Source organism: Centroberyx gerrardi, chromosome 20 (assembly GCF_048128805.1).
Source record: "Centroberyx gerrardi isolate f3 chromosome 20, fCenGer3.hap1.cur.20231027, whole genome shotgun sequence".
NCBI lineage: Eukaryota > Metazoa > Chordata > Actinopteri > Beryciformes > Berycidae > Centroberyx > Centroberyx gerrardi.
Window position 1 is genome coordinate 23,039,425 of NC_136016.1, and position 14,238 is coordinate 23,053,662.

Genomic DNA, 14,238 nt, shown 5'->3' on the forward strand with positions numbered 1-14,238 from the left:
TATTCGTTCTTCGCCTGGTTTTCAATTGACGTCAATGAGAAGCGAAAGTGAATTTCCGTGTAGGTTCGTGCCTTAAAAGCATCCCACCACCCTGCCCTTAAAGAGCTGCTGATACTAAAAGAAATTCATCAGTCTGGGTTTTAGTGGAGAGTTTTAGTGTCCCATGATGGTCTGAATGCTGCTTCAGAGGCTTTTCCACCCTGACAAGAAACACTACTTGTACATTTTAGACATGAAAAAGGTGCAATTTAAATATGTTGAGCATCAGAACGAAATATCTACTATTGGCGACTTAAGTCTAAAAATAACATTATCGTATTGACCTTCAAAATTCGGTCGAAGCTTACAGTAATACCCACTCAGTCTGACACACACAAGCTTCCTTATCAGAGAAAAGGCTTGTAGATGTATGAACACACAGCTGGTTTGTTTCCTGGACAATACTCCTGAGCGGACAATAGTCGTCTCCACAAGGCTGCTAATCTAATTAGCCGTGCTCAGAGACAGAGTATTGATTTCCTGCAGCTGTAAGATGGCGCATGTTGCTTGTTTCTTTATCCCGCTCCTGCAAATGTGTTTAAAAGATAGAATAGGTGCGAGAGAGAGAGAGAGAGAGAGAGAATATAGCCCTATCTGAATGGGACTAAAATTATCTGGGTATGTGAAGTGATTTGTAATATTACGGAGATCATCAGCGATTTTAATCCTGTGCAAATCTGCTATGTTTGTAATTTGTAAAGTAAAAAATCCTACACAAATTACCTACTGTATTTTGGATAAGACAGAAGTTCTCTGATAATACTAATCCCACTAACTCTCTGTAATTTCAGCTGTAATTTCCATGTGATTTATTTTTCTTTTTCTTCCAGACGCGTAATTTCTATCTTCCTCCTGTCATGAAAAATGGAGGCAGTAGTGGAATCTATACAGGGAGGTTTTACTTAAAAGTTTACAGAAAGTGAGAAATTGTAAAAATCTTGATCGTCTACAGCTGTATCCGGGGCAGCGATCTCATTAGCACATGCGAATGCGTTTCACGAAATGCAGAGGCTGTGTGGTTAATTCATTTATTAAATCACATGACGTCGCCACATAATACCAATCACATGCAAACAGGGCTAAAGAAAGAGAGAGAGTTCGATAAAGGGAGTGAAAGCTGAAGAAGTGACCAAGGGGAAAAGATGGAGGAAGAGATGGAAGAGAGAGTCCAAGAATATGGCAGAAGATGGAAGCGGAAGTTCAGGCAGGGAGCCAGCATTAGAGGAAAAGCGAGACAGTGTGTGTGTGTGTGTGTGTGTGTGTGTGTGTGTGCGGTCAAGCTCAAGCAACATGCTCGCTGTAACGTGTTTTGCAGACAGCGACTGCGTGACTGCTGCAAAACGAGATGCTCACGTTTTTGCCATGCGCTTTCTACCTCACCAATTACGCACGAGTGTGTGTGTGTGTGTGTGTGAGTGTAATGCTAATCTCGCTGAGTCAGAGTTTGTATCTGTACAAGTGTGTGTGTGTGTGTGTGTGTGCGTGTGTGTGCATGGGTGTCGGTGTGTGTAGCAGCCGTTTTGCAGTGCAGCGAAAGAGTTAGGGTGTTTAGCATGTGTGCCTGTGTGTGTGTGTGTGTGTGTGTGTGTGTGTGTGTGTGTTGTTGTGGCTAGCCAGTAAGCGGACTTCCAGCCACGTGAGGCTACAGTGACTAAGGACCAGCAGCAGATCATTTGGCAAAGAGAAAGCATGTGAGGTTCAGGCAGGACGGGACAGTCTTTCTGAAAGGTGTCGGTTAGTAGGCTAGGATGCAGACCCCCCCCAAACACACACACACACACACACACACACACACACACACACACACACCTCTCCTCTCCAAACATGTAACACTGCCAGCGTGTGTCAATTTGCTCAGAGCTGCTGTGAAATTGACAGAGCAATCAGTACTGTTTATTTTCATCTTAAACTAACATTAAAGTTAAATAGCGATGTACTTCTGCTCTAATCAGCCAGCAGCGGTCTGGATGGGTGTAAATGTGCTGCTTCCCTGCAGAGACGGTTTCCAGAAGCTGATTCCCAGATTGAATAAATGTTGCACTTGCTGTATAAACAACAAACTGCTCTACTTGTTGTAAGCAAGATATTCACCAAATATTTTTTCCATTAAAAAATACAGTTCCAGCAGTAAGTTCACACAGTATTTGATACTGGATGCACCATTATGCACTGCTTGGCAAACAGCATCAGTGTTAGCCGATGCTAGCATCTCTGCTAGCTTAAATACGTTGTTGTTATCTCAGACTCAATAAATGTTGCACTTACTGGATAAACACCAAACTGCTTTGCTTGTTCTAAGTAAGATATTCACTAAATTGAATATTTTTTTTACATTACTAAAATATTACAGTAGTTCTGATGCAACACTGATGCAAACAGCGTCAGTTTTAGCTGATGCTAGCATGTCTGCTAGCTAGAATATTTTGTGGTTATCACAGCAATGTTGCACTTACTGTATAAACACTATCAAGATATTCAGTGAATAAAGTTATTTTTTACATAAGAAATACAGCAGTACGAGTTCATTTGATGCACCAGATAATGCTTACATCAAACGCTCATATATAACGCATTACTTTAGAAAGACGACTTCATCAGCCAATCAAAATCAAGTATTCCCCCAGCCCATGGGATAATTGTATTTGTTTACTTCTCTTATGAGCGGTACACACATAACTAAGAAACAAATCAAATGCTGTGATTGGATTAAGAATCTAATTAGTAGCAAGAGACAAATACACACACACTCTTTCTGTCCGTCTGTCTCGCTCTCTCTGTCTTCTCTCTCTCTCTCTCACACACACACACACACACACACTCACCATTCCCTCCGACCTCCCACCCAAGGCACGAGGATGTTTACTATTTTTATTTTAGCCCCCCCCACCCCCCACCCCCTTCCACTTCCTCCTCTTTGACTCATCCTCTCCCTCTCCTCCCACTTTTGTCTCGGTGACGTCGTCGCGCTCGTCTTAAGCAGCTTTAATGCTTTATTTCTCAGAAACAGTCTGAAGATTGAACTCGGCTCGCTGCCCCGGGGGGCTGCGGGGGGTGGGGGTGGGGTTGGGGGGGGGGGGGGGTGCTGGGCCCTCAGGAGGAACAAAGCGGTGATTGAGACCCGCTGGTTCACGTGGCCGCCCGGTCGGACTCCTGACGCTCGCTCAGCCTCTGTCTCTGGGCAAAGACAGAGCGTTTATACACTTTCATGAACTGTTGCTTTAGGATGAGCCGGATCTCCCTCTTTGTGCCTGCCTGACCTTTTCTTTTTGTTCCTTCAAAGGGCGAGGTTGAATGCTCAGTGTCGATGTTTCATTTTCTTTACTGAGCCTTTACTTGAGCAGGCAGATCAATTAAGAACTGTTCCTGAATTATAACCGCACTAGGCAAGAGTTATCAGCCTAAATCACAAATTGGGGCAGAGAAGAGAAGAGTGTCCCACCCAAACTAATTGAGACCCCGTAGATTTGATGAATCCAAACTTCAGAGTGAAATCCAATCTGTCTCCTGAACAGCGGCAGAGAAAGCTGGACTCACCAACGTTAGATCGTTTCCTTTCTCGTCTCTTTGGTTTCCTTTGGTATAAAGCATCACAGACCGGCCGGGTTGGTGAACATGAGCGTGACGTCACGTTCTTTCTGGGTATTGAAGTTCAAATTTTCCAAACATTTACTGCAATGTTGCGTAGTGCAGCTTTCAGCAATAAGCCAAGAGAGGCCGTGCTTTACGATAAGTGATCATAGATTAGCTAAATGGCATTAGACACCATGTAAAGCAGAATGGCTTCTTGCTATTTTAATCAATAATAATTGTGATTTTTTTGTTTACTTGTATACCCATCGACTCTCGCTGTATAATGACCCCATCGCCCTAATCGTTGTTCCAGCTCTCCCTGTTTTTGTCGTGTCAATTGTAGGTTTTCCAGCTCAGTTTCTTTACTGAATTTATACAGTAGAGTCTGTTTCTTCTGTTTTCTATCAAGCAGCTCCGTTATGAGCAAAGCTTCCTGTTCTTCTGCCTCGCCGCCATGCTGACGCTCAGAACAAACCAACACACACACATCTATCAGCAATAATTCTGTTTGTTTTCTGATGGATCAGTTGGGACCCGAGCCACCGGGACGCCCCCGAATAAGAGCAAACAGCGAACCAAAGCAGCTGTGTTGTTGTAATCCCTTGCTCAGCCACAAGAGACCTGCTGTCAACGGCGATCACAGATTAGCGCTTTAACCATACAGTAAGAGGGCAGGCCATTAGTGTACGGTACAGTTTATCTCCCTCTTTGAAAAGAACTGTTTTGAGAACCTGAGACCCGCCTCTTGTCCCTTTGGCCCCCGTCCTGTCAACACTCAGACTGACAGGGTGAAACCCGGTCTGCGAAATGTATCGCCGACGTACACATCTGACATTCAGAGGGACACAAAGCAGCTCTCCGCATGATATCATGTGTCTTTGTTCCGAGGGTGAGAACCGCATTGTCGGCGCCGTGTTCGTACACGGGCCGCATTGTGGAGGGTGCAGTATGGGAGCGTTTGGCTTCCTGTGTACAGTGACAAGTGATGGGACAGTGTCAGGTTCATCGATGGTGAAAAGGGTCTTGGTCTATAGAGCCAGGATAAATAGATCATACAGTTTTACAGTGTGTGTGTGTGTGTGTGTGTGTGTGGAGGGGGGGGTCCTAAATCTGGGGAATCCTCTATTTTATCAGGAGAGCACAAACAAAGGTATTTAATGTAATAATCCATGACATTTTCATATAAATAATTGTCAGTTTTGCTACTGTCTTCGATTGCTCTAACTCAACAGTGATCCAACCTATATCCAGTTCATAAATCTTTTCCTCTGTCTGTTCTAACCAGCCGGTGTCTGGTAGCTCTTTCCTGGGAAAAATCCTCTGCCGCACAGGAAGTGATGCGTTTTACGTTTCCGGTTTGTTTGGAATCAACAGAAGAAGAAGAACTGGGTAGTTAGCATGAGCAGCGATAGCCGCCATGGCTGAACAGACAGAGAAAAGAGAAACTCAAACTGCATCAACACAAAATACAAGCTCCGCCCCCCACACTGTTTGATTGACAGGTGATCTGTGGGAAGTGCAGTGCAGAAACACCACAGCAATGAGGCTGAGCAACAAAGATGGAGACTAAATTTTAAAAAAGGAGAATCTTAAAGTGAGATGCAGTGTAAAAAGCATCAAATTAAAACAAAAATATCTCTGCCTTTTCCTCTTTTGTCTCACATGATCTTTCCTGGGTTACAAAAATGTTGTCTGGGCACTGCAGCTCTGACCCTTGCTCTCTATTGGCTGTAGTTTTGGTAATCTAGGAATTGGGATTTTGGAGCTTAGTCTACTGTTGTGCTTATTGTAAGTCGCACCAGATAAGAGCCAGGGCTTGGGCCACTGATGAACTGAACTGAGAATGCATGGGAAACTCCAGTTGAGCTCCTGCAGTGTGAGTGTGAAAGTCTCCCAGCTGTAAGGAAACAGAATGTGAATTGAATGTGAATGACAGGAAACAGAACTGACTTCCATGAAATTCCATGAAATTCCACTTCTAAGAGAGTTTGTCTCGACTCTAAACATTATAAATCAAAACATTACGAATCCAATAAAAGACAGTTCAACAAATCAAACACTTTCAGTCATAATGTATGGATTACCTTTACATGTTCTGCATCAAATACCACCTGAAAGGTTCCTTTAACATTTTATGATATTCAGTATTGATAATGCATAACAGTATGTGGAATCTCAGATATGTGGGAAGAAAAACCAAAAAAAAACATGGAATTTCACACGATTTCATGGAAATTCCAATTTAATTCAAATTCTGTTTCCTGTAGGTTTTTTCCAATTCCAATTCCAATTCCTCAGTTGAACTGGAATTGATGAGTTCATTCATGAATTGACCCCGAACCCTGATAGGAGCAACAGCTAAATGTCTAAAAAGTAAAATGGAATTTGCCATTACAGATTCTGCATCTACCCAGGTTGCCCAAAGCTGCACCTTTGCGAGGAAGCACCGATCAACACACACACACGTCTATTATAACTGATAGCTGATTTTTTTTGGGGCGGGACCGGTATGTGATATCATATCATGGGGCCCACGGACACTGATACACCTTCCACCGCAATCCCCCCTTTCTAAGAACGTGTGAAATTCTGGTCTCGGTTTACTAGATTTACCCAGCGGGGCAGCAACTTGAAACTTGGGTCCTTTTGTTCATCCAAAACAGGGTTAAGAGAGCTGTTGTGTCCCAGTGCATACAGTAGGCAGAGAGATCAGTGTGATAGAGTGGAAAAGTACTGTAAAATTAGTTGAAGAATGACATGAGGGGGTGGGATGGGGGGGGGGGTTGACAAGGGCGGGGTGGCTGATGGGGGGAAATGGGGAGAAAATGGAAAAATGGTGCGTTCAAGTGATCTGTTGGCCTGATTATGTCTGGGATGGAAAACTACACATAAGACATGATCCAAGCTAACTCCGGCTGGGACAAACCACAAATCTGAGCTACGGTTTTTCATCCAACGAATCCTTAAATTACCAACGTCATTCCCCCCATGTTCTTTTTTTTTTTTTTTTTTTTTTTCTTCTTTCCATAGGTCTTCCTTACGGCTGGGAGGAGGCCTACACTGCAGACGGGGTGAAATACTACATCAAGTAAGAGAAGGCATGAATGCTCAGAATAGGAATCTGACAAACGTCTTCCAAACCGCGCTCACAAAAATTTCCATGAGTGATTAGAATATGCCGACGTTGTGAGAATTCAGTAAAATATGCAGAGATGAACATGGAGAGGCGTCTGAAAAAGCCCTGGGGCCCGAAACCTCAATAAAGTCATCATCTGGGAGCTATATTTTGCAGTATGCAGACTCTATTTTTCTATTTATTTAGCTTTTCTTCTCTGTTTTTTTGGGATGTTAGGCTTTTATACAGCAGCCATATCATTCCATCACAGCTTCAGTAACTGCAAGACAAACCAGCGGTGTTGGAAGTAACTAATTACATTTACTCACGTTACTGTAATTGAGTAGCTTGTTGAGTAGCTAGTTTTGTATACTTTTTTGAGTATTTTTCTGAAGTATTGTACTTAAATCCCATCCATCACAGAACAGATTGTGTCTCTCCATCAGCAGCAGAAACTGGATCAACGTAAACTGACAAACTGTGGATCCATTCACAGTGAGAAGAGGAATCTGACTTTACTTTGTTTCTGCACTTTATTTTGCCAGACACTTTTTACTTTTACTGAAGTAGATTTTTACACCAGAACTTTTCTGCTTCTACTTAAGTCAAATATCAGCAAAGTAACCGTACTTGTACTTGAGTAGGACGTTCTAGTACTCGTTCCACCGCTGTCGAAAGCTTGAGAGTAGCTAAGAGCCAGCTGACTGTCAAAGGTCATGGCAGGACTGGAAGGAAGATAGATAGATATAGATAGATAGATATAGTCTTTATTGTCCCGCAGGAAATTTGTTTTCACAGCCAGTACATGCACAGAAACATAGATAACCACACCATACAGATATACATACAGATACATAAACACATACCATTCAATTCATCCCCCTTTATTTTTAGTCTTTATTCCAGCACATATACATATATCACTTTCACAGATAAGTCTTTGTACAAGGTCAGCGAGGCAGTTTGTTTAGTATAGCTATGGAGGAAGGGACAAAACTTCTGCCAAAGCGTGCTCTTCTCCATCGGCTCCATTGGGAAGCGCTTTTCAGAAAGTCTGCAAAGCACGTCACACTAAAATATTCACCTAAGTTTCCATAGAAAGGGACCAAAAGGGATTTCAAGGGTCGCGAACCTGTTTGCTTGAGTTACGCGCTTGAGGTAATCATTAACTGTTTTGTGTTTTCTCTGACCTGTGTGGCAGTCATGTGACTCAGACGACGTCGTGGACCCACCCTGTGAGCAGCACCCCCCCGGGGCCGCCGCCGCCGCCGCCGCCTCCGGAGAGGGAGACGGAGGGGAAGAGGGAGGAAGAGGCGGAGAGAAAGACGGGCCCGTCGGTGGAGACGGAGATGTAGGCCGGAGGTTCAAATCTGCAAGGCTGTAGAGGAGCAAATCTTCTCTCCTGTCACCTCATAGCATCGCAGTTTTTGGGGTAAAGTGAGGGTTTAAAGGCTTGTAAATACAAACAGCGACTCTGACTGGGTTTGACTGGATCCAAAGCTACAGGCCTGTGGAGAAAGTGTTTCCTAAGGTTGTGAGCGCCCCTGCACCCTGTCCAAGTCTCTGTTGAGCCATAAGGAAGGATGGATCAAGACTCAACAGACAGAGAAAAAACATTTTCTCAAGCAACCAGAGGGAGAATTAAATGAAGTGACAAAGAGGGAAGACAAGGTGCAACACACTCTCAGTGAAAAAGTTGTCCAATCTTTAATAGTAAATAATATTAACGTAATAATCCGTGACATTTTGATATAAGTACTCTCTCTATATTTACTATAACCCAACAGTGATCCAACCTATATCCAGTTCATAAAGCTTTTCCACTGTCTGTTCTAAACAGCCGGTGTCTGGTAGCTTTTTCCCGGGAAAAATCCTCTGCCGCACAGGAAGTGATGCGTTTTACGTTGCTATCTTTTAGCTATGATGACAACGAAAGTCTGGGCACAGTTCTCAAGCAAGTGTGACAGACTTTATGGCCTTAATGCCCAGACTTTCGTTGTCATCATAGCATCTAACCCTCGCTATTTTATGCTGTGTTTGCACCTCGTCTCCCCTCATGATTACAAATGGGGAAATTTCAACTCGGAAAGTGTTCCAACTTTAGAGTCTCGTCTCTCTTTTCATCACAATACGAGTCGCTTCAGCCCCATTCTGTCTCTCTCTCTCTCTCTCTCTCTCTCTCTCTCCTCTGTACTTCTTCCCTTCCCAGCCTATTACTCCGGCTCCAACCTTTGAAGCCGGCCACAGAAACAGTAGGTATGTTTTTCTTGTCAGCGGCAGGAAAGGTCTCTCAGTGGATGAAGTGCATTTATCTGCTCCTTCATCTGGAGGGAGGGAGGGGGGGGGGAACGCTGAAACACTCTCCGCCGCGCCAAGTGCTCCTTTTAATGCTATTCTGAGAAGGTCTGCATTCCTGTGCCCGAATTGTCTTCAGGGCCACAATGGAGCCCAGAGTTTGCTGCTACAAGCTTAACCAAACTAACAAGACTTATTTTCCCCCCTCTCCGCTTCCCACCACAGCGGGCCAGGAGAGAAAGACTTGGAGGTAAACAACAGGGGATGAACAGATGACAGGTTTCCCATCTGACAGATAAGATAAGAAACTCAAGCGAGATGATGAAGGAGGTTCCTCATGTTGGGACGCTGACCGGGGAATAGAACAAAATAAACATGCGGGGAACAAAGTTAAGGTGGACGCCACCATAGAAGAGGGAACTACTGATCTCCAACGACGTTCGCTGTTGTCGGATAAAAAATATGAATCTGCAAAAAGTTATTTTTTATGAATAAAAGATGCCCATGTAGCACTGACATTACACAACTTCCATTCCAAAATGCTATATATATCCATTTAGACAAAAATATATAATAAATAATAATCAATCAATGTCCTTGAAATACAGAGGATCCAGCAGTGAAAATGTTTCTTTTTTTCAACCAAAGACTCAAAGACAAACTTATTTCAAATTCAACAGCCTTAAAATATAGAGGATCCAGCCAGTAAAAACGTTCCGATTTTCTAAACCAAAGACTTAAGTTACTTAACTGTTCTTTAAAAAGTACCACAATCTGCTTTAAGCTTTTGCTGTGAATCATTTTGCAACAGTAGGCGTCCCTTTTTATCAAATGATATCTAATTTTTGAACGAAACTCTTCAGTTGGAGTTTGAACAAAACTCATTCAACACATAAAACTTTTCATTTCAAGTGAGAAAAAGAAAAATATCAAAATTGCAGTTCCATGTGTGTTTTTCCCTGAGACTCACTGCAGCATTATGTTCATTAACCAAAACTAATCCAACCTCTATTAGTCAGTTCATTAATCCAGTCGGCTGTTATTGTTTTCATTATGCAGCAGATCAAAGTTTCTGCTGTGAACACTTACATTACATTCACTGTTACATTAATAATAATAATACATTTTATTTGTAATGCACTTTTCATTAGAAGTAAACCTCAGAGTGCTACAGAGTAAATAATAAGTGCATGAAAACAGGTAAAACAAACCAACAACATTAAAAGCAACACAAGGAAAGGCCTTGTTAAAATAGAAACTTTATAGACAAACACATAAAAAACTAAGAAATAAAAGCAACACGAATCACATTACATACTTGTGATGTTCACAAAAAATCAAAGTAAAATATACTGTATATAATATAATAACGTTAGGAAAAACATATTTATTTATTAACAAATGTATTTATTTACTTTTTATTTATTTATTTATTATTTTATTATTTGATTTGCATTATATTGTATTTGCCATTTAGCTGACACTCTTATCTACAGCTGACAAGAGTTCAACAGTACAATAAGCTTTGATCCGTAGATATAACCATTAAGGTTATATGGTGTTAAAATGGGTTTTTATATAAATATCGGATATTGGCTAGTCAGTGTTTTCCAACTCTGATATGATGGAAGTTCTTCTCTGATCACAGCTGCAGGAAAACTTTCTGTAAAACCGCCTTAAGGAGCCACCGAGCCTTAAAGAATATCATCAGTCTGGGTTTCAGTGGAGAGTTTTAGTGTCCCATGATGGTCTGAATGCTGTATTCTGGTTCCAGACTCCTGAATCGCTCGTCCCGCCCCCCTTTTCAGATTTTGTCAGGCGAGTCAGACGGTCTGGTGTTTCCCTCGCCAACAGCCTGAAATCTCAGGCTGAATAACAGAGTGGGAACAAAAGCGGGCAAGTTCTTTATTCTGTATTCTTGACAAACAATTCTCCAATCAACACTTCAGTCAACAAAATCAACAAAATCAACACTTCACTGTGTGTAGGCTACAACAATCTTTTTCAGTTTCTCTCTCGCCTTATTGTTATATATTCACACACTGCAAAAATCGACAAACTTGCTCAGTTATTTTATCTTGTCTCCAGACTTATCAAGCTCATTTTAGGATTTCTTTTTGTGAAATCATCTTACCGCACTGGCAGATAATTTTACCGGTTTCAGCAAATGCAGTGACAGTGCAGTGAGATCATTTCACTAAAAAAATATCACAAAATAAGCAGTCTGATAGGTCTGGAAACAAGAGAAAATCACTGGACAGCTTGTCATTTTTTTGCAGTGCAGCCATTGTTTGTGCACAGCTAATTCTCCACTGGACCTTCATGAAGGCTCCAGACGGGTTTTGTCAGGAGATTTGTGATGAAATTTGCAAATCCTCTAGTACTGGTTTGCTTGTTGTAATGTTGGCGATCCAGGAACTGAAGCTTATTCTACTGTTACAGCCGCTCCGGGGAGAGAAGTGCGTCAGCCAAATGCCTAAACTGTAAAATGTAAATGTACAAATGTTTCCGTGTGTCCTCAGCGGTCATACTGTACCAAATAACTGCTGTTATACTATTGGTGGCCTGTAACGTGCGTTACGTCATAGAGATAGATCGATATAGATCTGCACCAGAACCCCCCCCCTCTCTCTCTTTCTCTCTCTCTCTCTCTCTTTCCCTTTTTATGTGGGAGTTTAAACCAATTGTACTCCGTTCTGTTCTTTCGGTGACGTATGTAATTGAAAGTAACTAAATAAAAACCTGTAAGAACAAGATTATTTTACTGTTTTACCTCGGGGTGACGAGGTCAAAGGGGAAGTCATTTATTAAGCGAGCGCGTGTGCTTATATGCTTTTGAGTGTGTGAATGTGAGTGTGTGTGTGTGTGTGTGTATGTTAGTGTGTGATCTGAAGAGTAGTATTTATAGTGTGTGTGTGTGTGTGTGTGTGTGTGAGGGTTGGGAGGTGGAAGGGGCAAGCCAATATTCTTCCTGCCTCAGGCTCGGAGTATTGATTTCCCTTCTCTCCAGCAGGTGCAGTTATAAATATCTGCTGCGCTTGGAAACACTAATCACATGACACACACACACACACACACACACACACACACACACACACATGTATCAGGCAGACCACACGCCTCACTGCCTGCTCCGTTCTGTTGCGGTACACCGGAAGTCCTTTCATTCCAATGGTTTTGATGTAGCAGCGGTTTAGCTAGCAGCGGAGCGAGAGATACGTTGGAAAAATCAAACTTTCGCAACCTGATCTCACACAAATACCTGAAGTGAACACGACTTGTTAACACTAAATTATGTGTTGGAGGCATGTAAAGTGTTAAAGCTCAGTTTTCCCAGCATGAAGCGGGTCCCTGAAGCAGACAGCACTATAACAGGCAGTAGAAATTTCTACTGAGAGTCACATTTTAATTTTTAGATCAAGTTTTTCTTATTTAACCGACCAAAGCCTTTCACTGACCTGAACCGAGTCGTTTTAGTGGTCTGACCGGAACCTGAACCCAGACCTTAACCGAGTTGTTTCAGTGGTCTGACCGGAACCTGAACCCAAACCTTAACCGAGTTGTTTAAGTGGTCTAACCGGAACCTGAACCCAGACCTTAACCGAGTTGTTTTAGTGGTCTAACCGGAACCTGTACCCAGACCTTAACCGAGTTGTTTTAGTGGTCTAAGCGGAACCTGAACCCAGACCTTAACCGAGTTGTTTCAGTGGTCTGACCGGAACCTGAACCCAGACCTTAACCGAGTTGTTTCAGTGGTCTAACCGGAACCTGAACCCAGACCTTAACCGAGTTGTTTCAGTGGTCTAACCGGAACCTGAACCCAAACCTTAACCGAGTTGTTTTAGTGGTCTAACCAGAACCTGAACCCAAACCTTAACCGAGTTGTTTTAGTGGTCTAACCAGAACCTGAACCCAGACCTTAACCGAGTTGTTTTAGTTTCCTAAACTGAACTGTTAGTCAAGCTGAAAATGTCCAGTTCATGTTTTTGTCACAGAATCCAGTTCATGGTGGAGGAATGTGATTTTCACATAATTTGTTTCCACAGCAGGTAAATCTGTTTCAGAGTTCATGCTCATTTCATGACTTTTTACACAATATTTCACTCTGGATCAACCATTTTAAATTCTGAAAAAGTGTCCAATGATTTGGCGACAATTATAACTTTATGTAGGTGGTCACCTGTGTATGAAGGCTATTACTTTGCTTTAACAGATAATATAACCTCCCTCCGAAATGTATATTTTTAAATGTTTTGTATTTTTAACACAGTTGTCCTGCTGAAAGAGGAATTTGCCTCAAGATGAGACTGATGTAGAGTCTGTCGAGTGTTTCTGCTCGTATTGCTGCGCTGCGAGTGCTAATCGTCCGGTATTTCTGACCAGCAGGGGGCAGCGTTGCGTTAAAGACATACATGCACGTACACAGATACACACATATACAGTATATTTACAATATCTGCATTTGCTTGCACACAAAAGTGCATGTACAGCTGGACACACACACTTGGAAGCCCTACGCAAACATATTCACTAACACACTCGGAGAACAATGTCGTTGCAGAGTTTTAATGGCGTTTGCGTTCACATGCTTCATCTTCAGTGGTCTGCAGCCCCTCACACACACACAAACACATACACACACACTCTACAAACACACACGCACACACACACACACACTCTACAAACACACATCTGGTCTTGCTTTATAACAGATTCCTCCTGAGCGCCTGGATTCAGCCCGCTGCTACCATCGGATACTTTCTTCATTTCCTTCTTGCTGAAAGAATTGCAGTGAAATTTCTTTTTAAACTTCAATAACCGAACCAGAATCACAGTGAGGTACCTTGTGTCACTTCTGCCTTGCTGCTGGCTTCATTTTATCTTTGGGGTAGAAGACAATTTTCGAAGCTAATCAAGATTTTTATGTAAAAATACACCTGTGTCATCAGCATAAATTACAATTTGGGGCTGCAACACAGAAGAGTGTCCCATCTCTGTAGATTCTCCCTGTTTGTCCAAATTAAATTCTGGTGTTGGTATTCTCACTGGTGGGAAATCTTCTCCACACAGGAAGAGATGAATTGAGACTTAAGAGTGAAATCCAAAACTGTCTCCTGAACAGCAGTGAGCAGCACTTCGTCCAGAGAAAGCTGGACAATGGCTGAACTTCTTCACCACACTCAGAGGAAGATATTTATGCCGTGTTCACATCTTATCAG

The 14,238-nt window shown here is 42.4% G+C and overlaps 2 protein-coding genes across 2 annotated transcripts in view; one reads left to right on the plus strand and one right to left on the minus strand.

The window, feature by feature from the left end:
- The window catches only part of stxbp4 (syntaxin binding protein 4), a 70,535-nt gene extending 62,456 nt beyond the window's left edge, over positions 1–8,079 (plus strand). The window contains exons 21-22 of the mRNA XM_078290904.1: positions 6,640–6,697; positions 7,926–8,079. Of these exons, the coding sequence (XP_078147030.1) occupies positions 6,640–6,697; positions 7,926–8,079 (212 nt within the window). The remainder of the gene's footprint in view (positions 1–6,639; positions 6,698–7,925) is intronic.
- cox11 (cytochrome c oxidase assembly homolog 11 (yeast)) overlaps positions 1–14,238 on the minus strand; it is a 260,956-nt gene that overhangs the window by 71,063 nt on the left and 175,655 nt on the right. The window lies entirely within an intron of this gene.